We start from the raw sequence: 15,495 nt of genomic DNA on the forward strand, positions 1-15,495 counted from the left end.
TCCCCTGGGACCCTGGCCTGGCCAGCTCTGCAGGTCAGTTCAGTGGACGAATCCATGAACACAGTCCGAAGGAGGTGGAGACCTACTCTGGAGAGATGTGTCCCGTGTCACCCAGGCTTCCTCTGCATTTACCAGCTGTACCTGCGATTCTCAGCAGTCAAGGCTGCACTTTGGGTCTAGAACGCGAGTGTGTGTGTTTGAGGACCGAAAGCAAAGGGGGTTCAGCAGCAGCTGTAACCTCATGCTTGTATGAATAGAAAGCAAACATTTAAAACAGGTTCCAAAGCACCAGAGCCAAAATCTCACTTGTCTGCCTTATTTGTGTCGATTTCCTGTCTGCGCTTCCCCGTGCTGCCTCCGGCCGTCTGGGCAGGGCTGCTGGGGGGCTCACGGGCAGGCCGAGGTGCCACTGCCGGCTGGGCAGGGCTGCTGGGGGGCTCAGGGGCAGGCCGAGGTGCCACTGCCGGCTGGGCAGGGCTGCTGGGGGGCTCGGGCAGGCCGAGGTGCTGCCGCCGGCTGGGCAGAGCTGCTGAGGGGCTCAGGGGCAGGCTGAGGTGCCGCCACCATGCCAGGTAGTGTGAACCGAGACGGGCTGGGGAGAAGCAGCCCGCACCCGCAGAGCCCAGCAAAGCCTGAAGGGGGCAGGGGCTCCAGCAGGAAGACTTTGTGCTGGAGCCCTGCAACCCTGCTGCCCACCCAGAGGTCAATGTCTGCAGGCCAGGACTAAGACGGACCGAGGCGGCAGACTCGAGGCCAGCCGGGGGGCAGGCGCCAGGTGGCTGTCAGAGGCTCCCATCTGCACTGAGAGGACAGCCGGCAGCGCAGACACGTCCAAGCCTCCCCCACGGGAAGCAGGCACCAGAGTGGAACACTCAAGAGGCAGCGGGACAGGCACGGCAGGAGCCAGGGGCCTCACCCGTCCGGGAGCCATAAACAAGGACGCTTATCCAAGCAAGGGCATGAGGACAGGGAGACCCCGGGAACTGAAGACTGACTGTGCTGATGCCCTACAAGCTGACAGACATTCTGAGAAAGGATAGGGGCCTTTCAGCAAATAGGAAGTGGACAACAGGGACATAAACACCCCAGGAGTCGAGTGGCTGGGTCGGAAGGCCTGGCGCTCCCCGAGCTGCTCTTGGCAGGGGCCAGAACCTGGCCTTCCGCAGCGCCCAACACAGCCAGTGAGAGAGCCCGCAGCAAGCTCAGGAAGCTGGCTGACACCCTGGAGGCGCAGCCCACACAGGGCCCTGCCGCCACAGGCCGAGCCCCACCCCCCAGCCAGCCTCCATGAGGCTCGAGGTGTCCCCATTGGGCACAGTTGGACCCTGTCCAGGCTGACCTCTGCAGGTCACAGCCAAGGAGCCAACATTAAGACGGAATCAGGGGGCCTCCCCTGGTGGCGCAAGTGGTTGAGCGCCACGCGGTGAAGCTGTCCGCAGCCTCTGCAGCGTGGGTTCCATCCCAGCTGGCCGGCGAGGGTCCCACATGGCGCAGCAGACCTCTCCTGTCCCACCCACCGCTCCCCTCAGCAGTGTATTTCGTCAGTCTGCCTGTTCTGTTCCCCGCTCTGTCTCTGGTGAATCCTCTCACCCTCCTGTGCCTCTGGCCTGTACCCTGGTTCTTGTGTAAATAAATAAATCTTTAAAACAAACAAACAAACAAACAAACAAAGAAAAATGAAAAAAAGACTGAATCAGGATCTTAAAAAAGCACTGACGCGGGAGCTGCGTCACACCCGCGCGGGTTCGAGCAGTGCACGTGCTAGCTCGCCGGCGTCTCCCGCGTCAGGGTCCGGCAGGCCAGGGCTTAGTGTGCACTTTACCATGAGGGCGCGGGGGCAGGACTCCCCAAGGTCCTGAATGTCACCACCCTCCTGCTCGCCAAGTCGCCTCCTGTGCTCTGGAAGCTGCATCAGTTGGACCCCTGGGGGCCGGGGTGGCCTCTGGGCGGCATGGGGTGCTGCCTTTCCTCCCAGGTTTCTTGCTGGGGGCAGGGGCTCTAAGGAGCGCCCTGGGCGCACAGGGACCACCAACGTGACGCTGGCTGCGCACACACAGCAGAAAGGTCGGGGCGGCTGTCCAAGCTCAGGCCCAGGCCCACAGAAACACTCATTGGGAGGAATGCGCTGGCCTGGGGTTCTGCTGTGGCCTCCAGGAGGCCCTGGGGAGACGCGCCCCCACCACCTCAGGATGAAGAGGGAGAAAGAAGCAAGGCTTCGGCATTCAGGGAAGCAGGTGAATGCCCCGGGAGCGAGGCCAGGCTGAGGGTTCCCGCGGGCCCAGGGCCCCGCCCCAGCCCTTCCACGGAGACGGCACACACCTGGGAGTTCTGGATCCTGATGGTCCCGGGTGACAAGGCCTGTGTCACTACTTGGCCTTGCGGAGTGACAACTGTGACAGGCTGATAGACTGTGCCACCTTGAAAGGAAGAACAACAAGGCATTCCGCTCAATACACTTACGGAAGGAATAAAATCTCTAGCTCAAAGAACTCTCTTCATCACCTGCCATACTGTGCTGCCTGGCTGGGGGCTGTGAGTCAGCAAACCAAGTCCCCTGGCCCAGCAGAGCTCTGTGGGGGCCTCCTGCTGGGCAGCACGGAGGGGGGGCCCTTTTGCTGGGTTTCCCGCTCCCCTGTATTTGCCCAAAGGCGCCGGCTGATGGATTATCACAGACGTGCCGCCAAATGCAGCGGGCTCCAAGGGGGCGTGGCCCCCCCAGCCTTGCTCCATTTTGATGACGGCTCTGTGCCCACAAAGTCTGGGGGGGTCTTTCCCGAAGAATCAGTCTGCTTCCCACAAAGGTTTTCACTAAGACTAAGACTAAGACTAACGCAGCTAAGACTAACGCGAAAGTGCATTTTTATTTGCTCGTCATCAATTAATGGTGCAAGTTAAGATTTTCCAGGTGCTGCTTAGAGCACAAGTTGACACGACGGCCTTGGAAATGACGAGTGACTTGTGCCACAGCCTCCTTTCCTCTACACAACTTCGTGCTCAGAAATTTTCGGTAGAGACACGATTTGCAGGAAGGCATCTGTCTCTGAGAACGAACAGAAAGAGGCCTTCAAAGAGCTCGGGACGCGGCGCGGCACAGGCGGCCGCGTCCACCAGAAACTACGTGGCGGCACGTCTGCGTCCTGCGGCAGAGCCCTCCCTCCTGCAAAGGAGCAGGTGTCCTTCCCGGCACCATACCTGCCACGGTTGCCATGGTGACGTTTCCCTGCTGCAGCGCAGAGGCAGGCACCACGATTCCCTGGGGGCTGAGCGTGCCGGTGATGGCACTTTGAATCTGCTGCAAGTCAGAAACACGCCGTGGAGAGGTGAGGACTCGGCCCACGCGAGGCTTCCGGCCCCGCCGCCCACGTCACTTCCCAGGGAGACGTGCGCACGCTGCACACCCGAGACCCAGGGGCTCTGCCCACAACCCGACACATGCCGACGTCTTGGACAAACCAGAGGTGGGCGTGTCTGAACAGCCCAGTGACTACTAAGAAAAGTGAATTTGTACTTTAAAGACTTCCCCAAAAGAACTCCCCCAGCCCGGGCAGTATCGCTGGGGAGCTCTGAAACACTTGAAGGATGAACACCGACGTTACACGTCCCCTCCAGAAAACGCAAGGGGCAGGCGCGCCCTCCAGTCACCCCGCGAAGGCTGCACAGCTGGACACCAAGGCCAGACAGGGCCGGCACGAGAGCCACCACAGGCCAGGAGGAGGCAGCAACGGCCCCCGGAGCAGAGCGCGAGGCGAGCGCGCCAGACAAGGGGGTTTCCCCCGGAACGCGAGCTTGTTCAGAAAGATCAGCAGCGAGGCCCACCACGTTCACGGGCGGAAGAAGACAGTCACACATCCATGCAAGGCGACGGGAGAAGTGCCTGACAGAATTCGAGACAGCCAGACTCTCAGGAAGACGGGGTGACAGAGCGCCCGCCCCAGTGAAGCAGCCCCACGCCAAAACCCCCGCTGAGTGACAGGCCAAGCAGCCCGGCAGCAAGGCCTCTGCTGCCCACCCCGTTCCCGACAGTGGACATCCCTGCTCTGTAGAGCCGCCTGCCGGGGCGGGGAAGGCCAGCTGCAGGCAGGGGTGTGAGCCCTGTGAGCCGCGTGGGCTCCACAAAAGGCCTCATGTGGGGACACTCAAGACACTCTACAGTCAAAAAAATTAATTAGAAAAAAGGGCGAAAGACAGGAGGGGCCACTCTGCCACGGAGGACACCCGGGGGCGGGAAGCACCAGAAGGCCATGGCCACGCGCCAGTGGAGGCGGGTGCGGAGGAAACAGCCTGGAGGGCCTCAACACACCCCGGACACCCCACCGCGGAGCCTGGGGGGTCGTGCCCAGCCAGGCAGTCAGACACAGGACAGCAGCGGCATGATGCACCTAGGCAGGCTTCTAGAACAGTCCACACGGCAGCGGACGGTGGGTGTGGGCTGGGGCGGGCAGGGGCATCGGTGCTGCAGGCCGCTTCGGCGGGTCGGCGGGCACGGTGAGCAAGAAAGGTCTGACTGTTCACACCATCAAACTGTGCACCGAAAAGGGTAAGTTCTATGCGATGAGTATTTTACCACAACGTAAAAAAATAATAAATAAAAGGTATTTTAAGAGGGAAGGAAAGAATGGTCCGTCCTCCAGGAACCAGAGTCAGGCCGCCGTGGAGACCGAGGCCTCGCGTCACTCACTGCCCCCGCGGCGGCAGGCCGCTCAGTCCAGCCCGGGGGCTCGGCGCATGGGGCCTCGGGAGGCACGGCACTCGGTGCGCGGGGCCCCGGGGCTGGGCACGGGCCTCGGCAGCCGGCGAGTACCTGGGATTGGACGGGGGAGTACGGGCTGCCAGGCTCCCCACTCAGGAGCGTCTCGCTGTTCATCTTCGTCTTCAGACAGGCGATGTACCGGCTGCAGAAATCTTTGCAGAGTTCATTGACCTTTTCCAGCTCAAGGAGGTGAATACGCAAAACCTGGATTGCTTTTACCATCTAGGAGCAGAGAACATGAAGACGCTCAGACAAGGGGAGCCGACGGCGGCGTCACGACCGCCCCTCAGCTGCTCCTGGCGGAGGTGGCTCCAGCAGGGCGTTCACCCCCCCCCCCCCCGCGCGACAAGGCCTCAGTGCCTCCTGGTGGGAACCCCCTGCAGGGCGGGCGCTGCCCTCTCTGCTCCTGGGCTCAACTCTGCCTTTTGGGGCTCTGCTTCTGGGGTCCGGGGTCACGAGCCTTGCCTGCCCCAGCTTAGTGCGCTGTCCTCAAGGCTTTCTCTCGTGACTTTTCTACCAGCCTTCTACCAAGTCACCGGGGTGCTCCGCGCACAGTGCAGCCGCTAGCACCACCTGGGCCCCCTGCGGAGCACGAGCGGCGCGGAGACGAGATGGGTGACGCCCCCTGTGAAGCAACTGGGCTGGAAGGGCTAAACAGCTGATAAAAATTTAAGGATAAGCTAGACTAGGCAATTTGTTTGGGGAAAGTACTTTTTTCAAAGACCCCCTTCTGCTGATGAGGCCCCGGTGCAGGCTGTGGCCTGGGAGCTGAGCTCTGAGGGAAACCAGTGAAGGGCCCAGGCCCGCATCTCTGGGCCCTGCTTCTGGGAGGCTCAGCTGAGGCTGCACCAAGGTGGGGCCCACACTGAGGCTACCAGCGCCCCACCGGAACCAAAAGGCATGGCAGCCTGTGGGACAGCAGGACAGTTGCTCTGGAGGCTCCGCCGCTCCCTTAGAGGGCACAGAGGACCGAGTCCTGGATCCAGAGCTGGCAGGGGAGCACTGGCTCTAGACAGGACAGCAGGGGGGAGCACCCCTGCCCTTGTTGCCTGTCCCCGCTCTGTGCTGGCGGCCCCCACCAGAGGCTCATGTCGCAGCCTCAGCAGAGCTGCCCGCAGAAGAGGCCTGTGTCCAGGCGGGAGCCAGAGGCACGGGCTGGGAGGCAGGCGCAGGAGCACCTGGGAGCGTGGAACCCCCAGGCCATAGGGACACAGGCTCGACCCTCCCACTGCACCCCCAGAGGAAAGGCAGCGAAGACTGGAAGACTGGGGGACAATCGAGTTGTACCCCTGGGAACAGTCACCTCCCACACGCGTGCTACCCCTCTGGCAGAGCGGCAGACGGCCCGAGCTCCCGCCCGAAGTCTGAGGTGCGCGGAGCAGAGTCTGAGTTTGGAAGAAACGGAAACACAAAACATGCCTCTCACTTACTAAGTTGTCAGTTTCCGGGTCTTCACAAAAGAAGGGCTTCCCCTCCTTCTCTTGCTTCCTCACGAAGTTCTCGATGTCCACGTCGAAGCTGGCAGACGTGGTGCCCTCCGAGCCCTGTGTGGACTGCTCACACTTCTCAAACAACAAAGCCAGCAAGGGGAAGAGCGGATGCCTGGGGGAGGAGAGAGGCGTGGTCCACTTCGTGAGCATGTTCGGCACGAGTGGGGGCGCGTCCGTGCACAGGACAGCTTTGCTGAGAGGCCCTGCGGGCGAGCCAGCAGCGTGGAGCCCAGCGGCGCTTGCCGAGCGTGCGCCCATCCCACTGTGCTCCGCCTCGGAGGACCTCGTCGCCCCGAAGACACCCTGCACCGTGAGCAGGCACACGGTTCCCCAAACCGCACCGCGGCCACTGTCCGAGTCTGGGCGCCCAACTCTAGAGCGAGTCTGGCTGGGCGTGGCCCAGGGCCCGGCTGCGTCCCCGGCTCAGGCACGTCACGCTGAAACACCCTCGGGAGCCGCCACAGTCCCGGCTTTGCACCCCAGGAAGCACGGGCGCCCTGTGTCCACAAGCCCGTCGGTGCCGATCCCAACGGCTCAGATCAGGGCAGCGGTTTTCCGTTCTGGCCGGGCATCGTCTCTTCGACATAGGCTACCGCATGGGGCAGCTGCGGGCCTGCGCTGGAGCTGCACGCCCACGACTGGCTCTCCCTACTGAGACCGCTGCTTCCCTGCGGCCATCGGAGCCAACCCGCTACCCCTTGGGGTGTGCCTGCACCTTGTTCCTCCCCATGGCGAGTGACGCGCTACGGCACGGAGACGGCTCTCACCGCAGGTGCATACACCGAGACAGAGACTCTGTGTCTGGATAAGATACAAGCTCGGGACTTTCTCCAGAATGTGGGTGTCCAGCGCTCCCAAGAGCACGTGCTGGGAAGTCTACCTTTTCTCCACTGAGTGGCTTACACCTTTGCCAGCAGTCGGCTGGGCCCTGTCTGTGTAGATTCATTCCTGGATTCTCTGTTTGGGACATCGATCTAACTGCCTGGCCCTTCACCAGAGTCACATCTGAATCACTGTCAGATGACAGTAAATTTCAAAATCAGGGAGACCGATCACTTGACCTTCCTTCTTCTTTTGCAAAATGTGTTAGCTGGTCTAGTCCTTTAGACGTCAAATAAAGTCTAGATTTAACTTGCTTAAGTACAAGAGCCTCTGCTGGGACTTGGCCCAAATGCACGAGCTGGGGGCCGGCTGTGGGGGATGCCACGCCGCGGGGCAGGTGCGGGCCCATCCGCGAGCTGGTGTGTCCCAGCGCCCGCGGCGGCTTGTCCAGCTTTCGGCATAAAGGCTCTACATGCTCTTGGTCAGAGTCATGCCTGCGTTTCGGGGACTGCGAAAGCACTGTCTTCCCACTTCAGCTGCAGTCCCACACCCCGGGGAGCAGGGTGGGTTTCCGTGTGCTCCTGAGTCTCGTGGGGCATCTCCTGCAGGCCTTTAGCCGCCCCCTTGGAGTTTTCCATGTGCTCAACCCCGTCACATACACGTGGAGCCGGTCCCATCTCTCCCTCTCTGGCCTCGGAGCAGGGGCTGGGCCTCGACAGGTGCTGAGCCCCGGCCCACGCTGCCTCGCCCGGCTCAAGGAAGGCCAGCTGGGGGCTCTGTGCCGGCCCCCATGAGGGTGAGAGGGCTCCCGCCTCCACTCTGCTGACGGCACTATGGGGACTGGCTCCTGGCCTCGGGCAGAGCTTCCCACACCACGTGCCTGGGGACACACTGCCCGCTGCAGAACATTCTGTTCACGTGTTGCTGGACCTGGCTTGTCAATGGCTTATTAGTGATGTTACATCTAAGTTCACGAGCAATAACAACAATAATAAACTGATGCTTCACTCAAGAAATGAGGGGGAAACATTCGTTCTTTTCCAAAGACATTGTACACCTGTTCTTTTTCCTTGTTTGTGATTCTGGCAGGACTCTCCAGCACGCATGAGCAGATACTCCACACAGGCTTTGTTTAGATGCAGTTATACACTACCCAAGCCACCTGGGCCTGAAGATTACTTTCTTGCAAGGACAGCTAAAGCACAGATTTACATCCCAAACCTTTCTTTATGATTAGGAATAACCTGATCATCGGAGAGAATTTCCACGTGGGCCGTGACCCCACTGGGGCTCCTGTTCTGCCCACTCACGGCGCCCACATTCCATTGACCAAGATCTGGGCCCCCCCGGTGCCCTGGGCAGCACAGGCTACCTGTAAATGGCCTGCTTGTCTGCATCCATCGGTGTCTGCGAGCTCCCGGGGGGAGGGCTCACCCCTTCCACCTCAGGCTCAGAGCAGCTGGGGTCTTGCTCAGTCTTTAACTCGGTGACCACCTGCATCTGCGGAGGAGAAGCTTCATTACTCAGCAGGAAAGAGGCCGCTACTACGCCTGTCTGGAGAACGGACAGAGGAGACTACGACCGAGAACCTGCAAACAAGGCCTCTGAATCGAGTGCGCTTTTCGAATGGCTAGAAAAAGGGCAAATTTCCCAGCAGTGAAAACCTCTGAGGACTAATACTGTCAAATGCTTATGATTTTAAAAATCACAATAAGGCCGCGTGGAGGGAAGCGCCACCGCAGCTCACAGCCCCTGCTGCACGCCCTCACGCAGGCGCCCTCACAAGACACGTGTGTTATAGGAACACGCCGGCCACGCTTGGTCTTCTTTTCTCAAAATTAACTAGAACTCAACATGCTACACACCTGTGCTGGGGCTGAAATGCCCCGTCTCCCCTTAAATCTCAGGAGCAGGGCCTCCATGGTGGCGCAGGGGTTAGAGTCTCAGCGCTAGGAAGCGATCGGCGGCCACTGCAGCCTGAGTGGGATCCCCGGCCAGGGAGCTACCCACACGGCACGGCAGACCTCTCCTAACTTGCCCACTGCTCCCTTAGCAGTGGGTTTCAGTGGATCCACTCGTTCTGCCCCCCACTCTGTCTCTGGGGAGTCCTCTCACTCCTGCACCTCTGGCCTGTACCCCAGCTCTTGTATGCATGAATAAATAAAAATAAATCTTTAAAAATCAATCAATCAATCAATCTCAGGAACGCCATTCGAACTATAATGAACACAAATTGTGGTACGTTCAGAAGGCAGGGCTGTCTGCAGACACAGCATTCCGCAAAGGGGCGCCTTGACACACACGTGCTTTAAATTGCTCTCAACTAGCCACGTTGCTTATAACTTAAGAAAAAAGTGTTTAAATCCTTACACAAAAAGAATTGAGTTTACTAAAAAAAAAAAAAATTGCCACAACAGGGCCTCCCCTGGTGGCGCAGCGGTTGAGCGCTGGGCTGCGAAGCTGCCCACAGGCTCTGCAGCGCCAGTTCGATCCCCGGCCACCGGGCGAGGGTCCCGCATGGCACACAGTCCTCTCCTGCCGCCCGCTGCTCCCCTCAGCAGTGTCCTTCGGTCCTTCTGCCTGCTCTGCTCCCCGCTCTGGCTCTGGTGAATCCTCTCACCCTCCCGCGCTTCTGACTGTGCCCAGTGCTTGTATAAACAAACAAATAAATCTTTAAAAAAAAAAATTAAAAAAAAAATGCCACAACAAACTTCTCGTGGCCCCTGGCCTGAGGACCAGGGCCAGGCTGTCCAGCAGAGCCACCTGCCCGCTCCCAGCGCCTCCCCAGGGTTCCCAAGGCGGTGCCCCCAGGTGGTTCCCCCCACGCCCGCAGCGAGGGCGACTTTGCTGCCTGCAGATGCTAGGAGGGGCTTGGGGAATTGCTTCTCTCTCTTAATAAAAACAACTGTAGCAACCAAAATCCCAAGCACCATCTTTCTAGCGGAAAATCTGAGAGCAGTGTGCAGAAAATCCTTAAAAGACTTATTCAGGGTTTTTTTCCTTTTCGAATGTCTGTAAGCGAAGCGGAGCCGCGGAGCTAAGGGGGCGGGCGCCGGGCGCTTCTCTAAAGGGATGCCAGAGCTTCTGGGTCCTGGGGCAGTGCTGCTACGGAAAGCGGGGCTTCCCTCCCGGGCGCGCTCCGGGACCTGGGCTGCCCCGGGTACGGCACCAGCAGAGAGTGGGGGTGAGGGGGAGCCCAGGACCGAGGAGGGGCAGGACAGAGGCAGGGGCCAGGGGGCTGGGCGGGCAGGGCCCCGCGAGCTGGGCCTAGAGGCCGGGAGCTGGCCCCGCTGCTGCCCCAGGGCAGGGGAGGAAGGGCAGGGCCAGGGTGCCGGGAGCTGGGTGGGCAGGCTTGCACGGGGTGGTGGCAGGGGTCTGGGCCCAGGTGGCTGAGCCCCGGGAGATCTGCATTTTAGGAACAATCCCCAGGAGATAAAGAGCTTCCTGGCTGACACTGAACCCTCCCTCCATCCTCACACCAAGTAAAAACGCTCGCATTTTCCGAGTCGGCCCAGTCCAACAAAGCCCTCCGAAACAAACCAAAGCAGGACCGGGAAACTAGTCGCTGAGGCCCAGAAGAGCCCGGGGAAGACGGCAGCTGCGGAGGCCCCCGGCCCGGGAAGGGGCTGCTGGCCACAGCAGGAGCTCTGGGCCCCAGAGCGAGAGGGGACTTGGCCACCCCCCGCTGGGATTCTGGGCATGCAGGGCACGGCCGCGATCCCAGGTGTCCCCGTGAGAGGCCGAGTCCCTCAGCGGAGGTCCTCCCACGCCTCCCCTCAGGTCACAGAACAGGGGACACCAGGCGGTCGCTGTCGCCCGGGGAAGAAAGGTCTCAAGATCGGTGGAGTCAGTGGACCAGCCACTGCCCGGGAGCCCGGAAGGCTGCTGGGCAGCAGGAGTGGCCGGGCGGGGACGCACTGGTCACGCCCCAGACAGCAGGGCCACTCCGCTCAGGTCAGATGCACCTGCCCCATCCACCTGTCTTCACAAGCAGCGACACTAACACTGGTGAGGTGCACCCCAAGAAGCTCTGGCTGGTATGTCGGATTCCCGGCCATCTTGGGATCACTCGGCAACATCTTCAGTGTCTGTCCTGCCCACCTGGTGTGCACAGTGCTCGGGGCGGCACCTGGGCTCAGGACACGGGCAGTGCGGGCAGAGTGGGTCAGCACCGGCCAGCCGCGGGGGGGGGGCCGCAGCCCTGTGCTCACCTGCTGCCCGTCCTGGTAGCCGTCCAGGCTCAGCGCCTGCGTCGCCATCATGGTGAACAAGCTATGGCAGCGAACATCAAATCATCTTGAGCCAAGAGCAGAGGGCACCTGGGGAAACAAAAGCCGGAGGAAGAAGCGTGGTCAGTAAAGCGGGTGCTCGGCCCCACAGACAGTGGCTCAGGGGTGCCCACAGTCACATGTTTACAAAGTGGCCCTTTAGCCTTTAAGGAGAGGTAGGGGGTGGGGGGCAGGCAGCCAGCCAGAAGCCATGCACCCCCTGTGGACAGATGCTCGGGGGCCTTGGGCGTGACTGGGGGTGCAGGAAACCACGGGAGGCCTGCGTCAGAGGGCCCCTGGACGCTCCATGAATGGCAGGGCACAGGGCCGGGGGCCGCCCAGGGCTCCCACCTGCGGAGCAGGGCCGCACGTCCTGCAAGGGGCCGACGGCGAGGCGCGGGGTCTTCCGCCTGTGGAGAGAGCAGCATGTCCGGGAGGAAACGGCGAACAAGGGCCACCACCGTCAACCCGGCGGCCATGGGGACGGCCCGCTCCTGTGGAGAGTCGCTCTGAGACGGGCCCAGCCCTCCCCCAGGTCCTGCCAATGGGGATGGCTTACAAGTAGGGTCTGCAGATGGCAAGGATCTCGAGGCCCTCAATTCCCTGTCCTCTATGGGGCAGACGTGAGGCCCACAGGGACGTGGAACGGTGAAGACGGGACAGAGATGGGTGGGTACCCACTAGCCCAGGGCACCAGGCCTCCTGGGAGCTGGAAGAGGCAGGAAGGGTCCTCCCCTGGAGCCTCCGAGGTAGCCCAGCCCCTCAACACCTGGATTCAGGCATCTGGTCACCAGAGCCGTGAGTCAACATAGCACCGCTGCTCTCGCTGCCGTCTGCGGGCCTGCTCGGCAGCCCCGGACACCACGGAGCATGTGAAGTCACAAGACTGCGGGAGAGGCCACGGGAGAAGCCACCAGGGGAGCGGAGGGCCTGGGAGGGTCAGCCTCATCCATGCCTCTGAGGGTCACGAACAGGAGGGTCACTTCCTGGCAGGGCGTCCCCAAGATGGGAGAGGGGAGGGGACAGGCAATCACTGTTGGGGAGGCTCTAGGGACCCATCACAAAGTTGCCCTTATGCCCCCAAACTGAAGACAGAGGCCCCGGACCTCTGTGAGCCTATCAGTGAATCCTGACCCAGACTTGGCTTTCCCCAGGGCCCTGACTCCCCCACCCCAGGGCCCTGACTCCCCACCCCAGGGCCCTGACTCCCCCGCCCCAGGGCCCTGACTCCCCCACCCCAGGACCCTGACTCCCCCTAGTGTCCCGACTCCTCCCCAGGGCCCTGACTCCCCACCCAGAGAAGCAACTCCCACCTTTGAAGCCTCCAGCACCTGGGGGGCCCAGGGCGCTGCCCCTCTTTACTCTCACAGGGCCTTGGCGTGAGACGGGGAGAGGCCACGGTGCTGATGCTTCCAGCGCCCGCCGCCAAGCAGGCTGACCCGTGGCTCTGCTGCTTAGAGAAGGGGTCGCTGCCCCGCGTCATCGCCCAAAGCCCTCGCCAGCTCCCGGCCCAGGGAGGGCTTTGCCCCTGAAGCCTGCTGGGGCACCTGTCCCCCCCACCCCCCCCCACGCTGTGCAAGTCACAGGGGCAGCTGGGATTGGCCTGGGAGAGCGGACCTGAAGCCACGCCATCCCGCCACCTTCTGCGGAGTCTCGGCCGGCGCCCGCATTCTGGCCGCAGCCCTGCAGGTCTCACTGGCTTACTTCCTCCACACGGTCCTAGAGACCTCGCCCTGCCGAGTCCCCAACAGCCGGCACGTTCCCCGGGGCCGTGGTGTAGAGGAGCCGGGCCTGGCCGAGCCTCATGGCCATGGCCTTGGGGCCGGCTCTCATTCCAGCCTGGTGCCTGGCTGGACCCACCTGCCACCGGCGGTCCTCAGGCATCCCCAGGGGACAGTCACCTAGAGAGCAAGACCGAAGGCTCCGTGGCGACCAGGCCCACAGCCCACTCTGACTGAGAAAGGGCCTCGAGAGGACCCTCCCCGCACGGGCACCTGTGCCTGGAGGCTGAGGGCCAGAGGGACACGAAATGTCAAACTGACGAGAGGACAGACATGACCCTCCCTGAGTCTCCCCTGCCCAGGCCGGACAATCCTGGCTGCGCCGCGGGGAGGCCTGCTCCAAGGCCGTGGGTCCAGACGCGCCGGGCCCTTCTGCGCCCCCGTGCCAGGACGGACTGGGCTTCGAGGCGCTCGGCCACACTCCCAGCTGCTGCGACTACTTTCCTTTCCTGGTTTTTTTTTTTTTTTTTTTTAATTATTTTTAATTTTCCTACACAGTTGTTCTTTTTACACAACATTCAGCTCCTCCCTCGGGTGTGGTCCCTTTAGTCTCCCGCCACCGCCTCAGCTGGGACCATCACCTGGCCCCGAGTGCCCTGCCCGCCTGTTTTGTTTTTAAAGATTTATTTATTTACGCATACAAGAGCTGGGGCACAGGCCAGAGGTGCGGGGGTGAGAGGACTCACCAGAGACAGAGTGGGGAGCAGAGCAGGCAGATCTACTGACATACACTGCTGAGGGGAGCAGCGGGGAGTCAGGAGAGGTCTGCTGAGCCCTGTGGGTAGCTCCCTGGCCAGGGATCGAACTCGTGCTGCAGAGGCTGTGGACAGCTTCATAAGTTGTGTCTTAATCACTTGCGCCACCAGGGAGGTCCTCTCCCTCCCCCACCCCCCGGCTGTGTGCCCAGATCTCCGGCTGCCTGCAAGTTTGTCTCTTCCCTGACCCTCTGTTGGGTCTCCCTACATCCCCTGTGAGAGAGGCCCTTGGTGTCTTTCTTTCTCCCTCTGACTCGTTCCAGCTCCACCCATGTGGCTGCAGATGGCGTGAGTTTATCTTTTTGATGGCAGAGTAGTATTCCACGGTGTGTACAGACCACATCTGCTTGATCCAGCCACCTGTTCTGGGCATTTAGGTTGTTTCTGTATCTCAGCTATCATGAATGGCGGGACAGTGAACACAGGAGTGCACGTGTCCTTTTGAATTAATGTTTTTGTGACCTTTGGGTGGATTCTTAGGAGTGGAATTGCTGGGTCATAGGGAAGGTCCATTTTTAGTACTGTGAGGGTCCCACACACAGCGGCAACTAAACGCAACTCATGACATGGGCATACGTTAAGTTCTAGAGGAAAAAGACAGCCCTGAGAAAGCCACTTGGTTGGGAGACTGAAATAGTTCCATGACTGTTTTCCAGCCCCTTCCCACAGGCCCCTGTGCCCCAGCACACGGGAACAGTCACCACGCCCGGGAGGAGGGGTCGTGGCGTCCCTGGGACGTGACTGAGTTTCCCCCTGGAGTGGGCCTGGACACCTGAACTCCTCCCCAGAGACCCGTTCACATCTGGAGCGAGGAACCCACGGAGAGCGGCCAGGTGGACTCTGCGGCACAAGCCAGTGAACACCCGGCCTCCGTCACCGGCTGGAACACCAGGCGCAGGGACCTGTGTTACCCACTATTCTAAAACAGGGGTGAGGTTTGCTTGCAAAGCCAAGCCCAGAGGCGCGAGCGGCAGCGGTGGCAGTGATGACAAAACCGGCTGCGCCACTCGGGGGCCGGCGGGAGGGACGAGCCATGGCGGGCGCTGGCCACTCAAGCCGAGACCCAGGCCGAGCTATCCGGCATTGGCTCCCACCGCTCTTCTGCGCGCCATCCACGACCGGACACAGGCACGCAGGCTGACGTCACACGCGGCTCAGGGCAGAGGGGGCCCACAGATGGGGAGGACACCTCCCCGACAGCGGTGCTCCTTGATGGGGCTCAGACCCAGCACCTTCCGTCTGCCTCGGCGGGGCAGCAGCCTTCTCCGTGCGGGCCGGACGGTAGGCCTTGGGGCAGCGGGCACCTGATCCCTTGAGATCTTGCTGACGCCTTGAGTTTGGTTCTGACGCGCACGAGGCCTCACTGGGAGACGCGACCGTCTTCCCGGTCCAGCGACCGTGGCGCGGCTGTGCCACCGAGAAGGGCGCTCCGCCTCGCGCCGGAGCTGGCACCAGAGCTGGCACGTGGGGAAGGCAGATGGGCCGGGAGCCACATTTTGCCAGAGGGGCTTTCTGCCGAGGCCCGCCAAACCTTTCTGCGAGGACCCCTCCGCTCTACTTTCTCCCAGGGCGCGCAGACTGTCAGGCCTGGGTCCCCAGAAGGGAGCCGCACGGTCCTGGCCCACGCCG

General features: G+C 61.6%; 1 protein-coding gene across 3 annotated transcripts in view; it reads right to left on the reverse strand.

Moving 5' to 3' along the window:
• The window catches only part of PKNOX1 (PBX/knotted 1 homeobox 1), a 28,281-nt gene that overhangs the window by 8,144 nt on the left and 4,642 nt on the right, over positions 1 to 15,495 (reverse strand). The window contains exons 2-8 of one of the 3 annotated variants that reach the window (XM_037524885.2): positions 11,682 to 11,740; positions 11,274 to 11,381; positions 8,435 to 8,562; positions 6,181 to 6,352; positions 4,802 to 4,972; positions 3,193 to 3,292; positions 2,320 to 2,417 (exon numbers count right to left, since the gene is read on the reverse strand). In XM_037524885.2, coding sequence (XP_037380782.1) covers positions 2,320 to 2,417; positions 3,193 to 3,292; positions 4,802 to 4,972; positions 6,181 to 6,352; positions 8,435 to 8,562; positions 11,274 to 11,324 — 720 coding nt within the window. In that variant the 5' untranslated portion in view covers positions 11,325 to 11,381; positions 11,682 to 11,740. Of the gene's footprint in view, positions 1 to 2,319; positions 2,418 to 3,192; positions 3,293 to 4,801; positions 4,973 to 6,180; positions 6,353 to 8,434; positions 8,563 to 11,273; positions 11,382 to 11,681; positions 12,476 to 15,495 lie in introns of those variants that run through there. The other 2 variants (XM_037524884.2, XM_037524886.2) reach the window with 2 other exon arrangements.

Source organism: Talpa occidentalis, unplaced genomic scaffold, assembly GCF_014898055.3.
Source record: "Talpa occidentalis isolate TD23 unplaced genomic scaffold, MPIMG_talOcc4v2.1 talOcc4.4, whole genome shotgun sequence".
Taxonomy (NCBI): domain Eukaryota; kingdom Metazoa; phylum Chordata; class Mammalia; order Eulipotyphla; family Talpidae; genus Talpa; species Talpa occidentalis.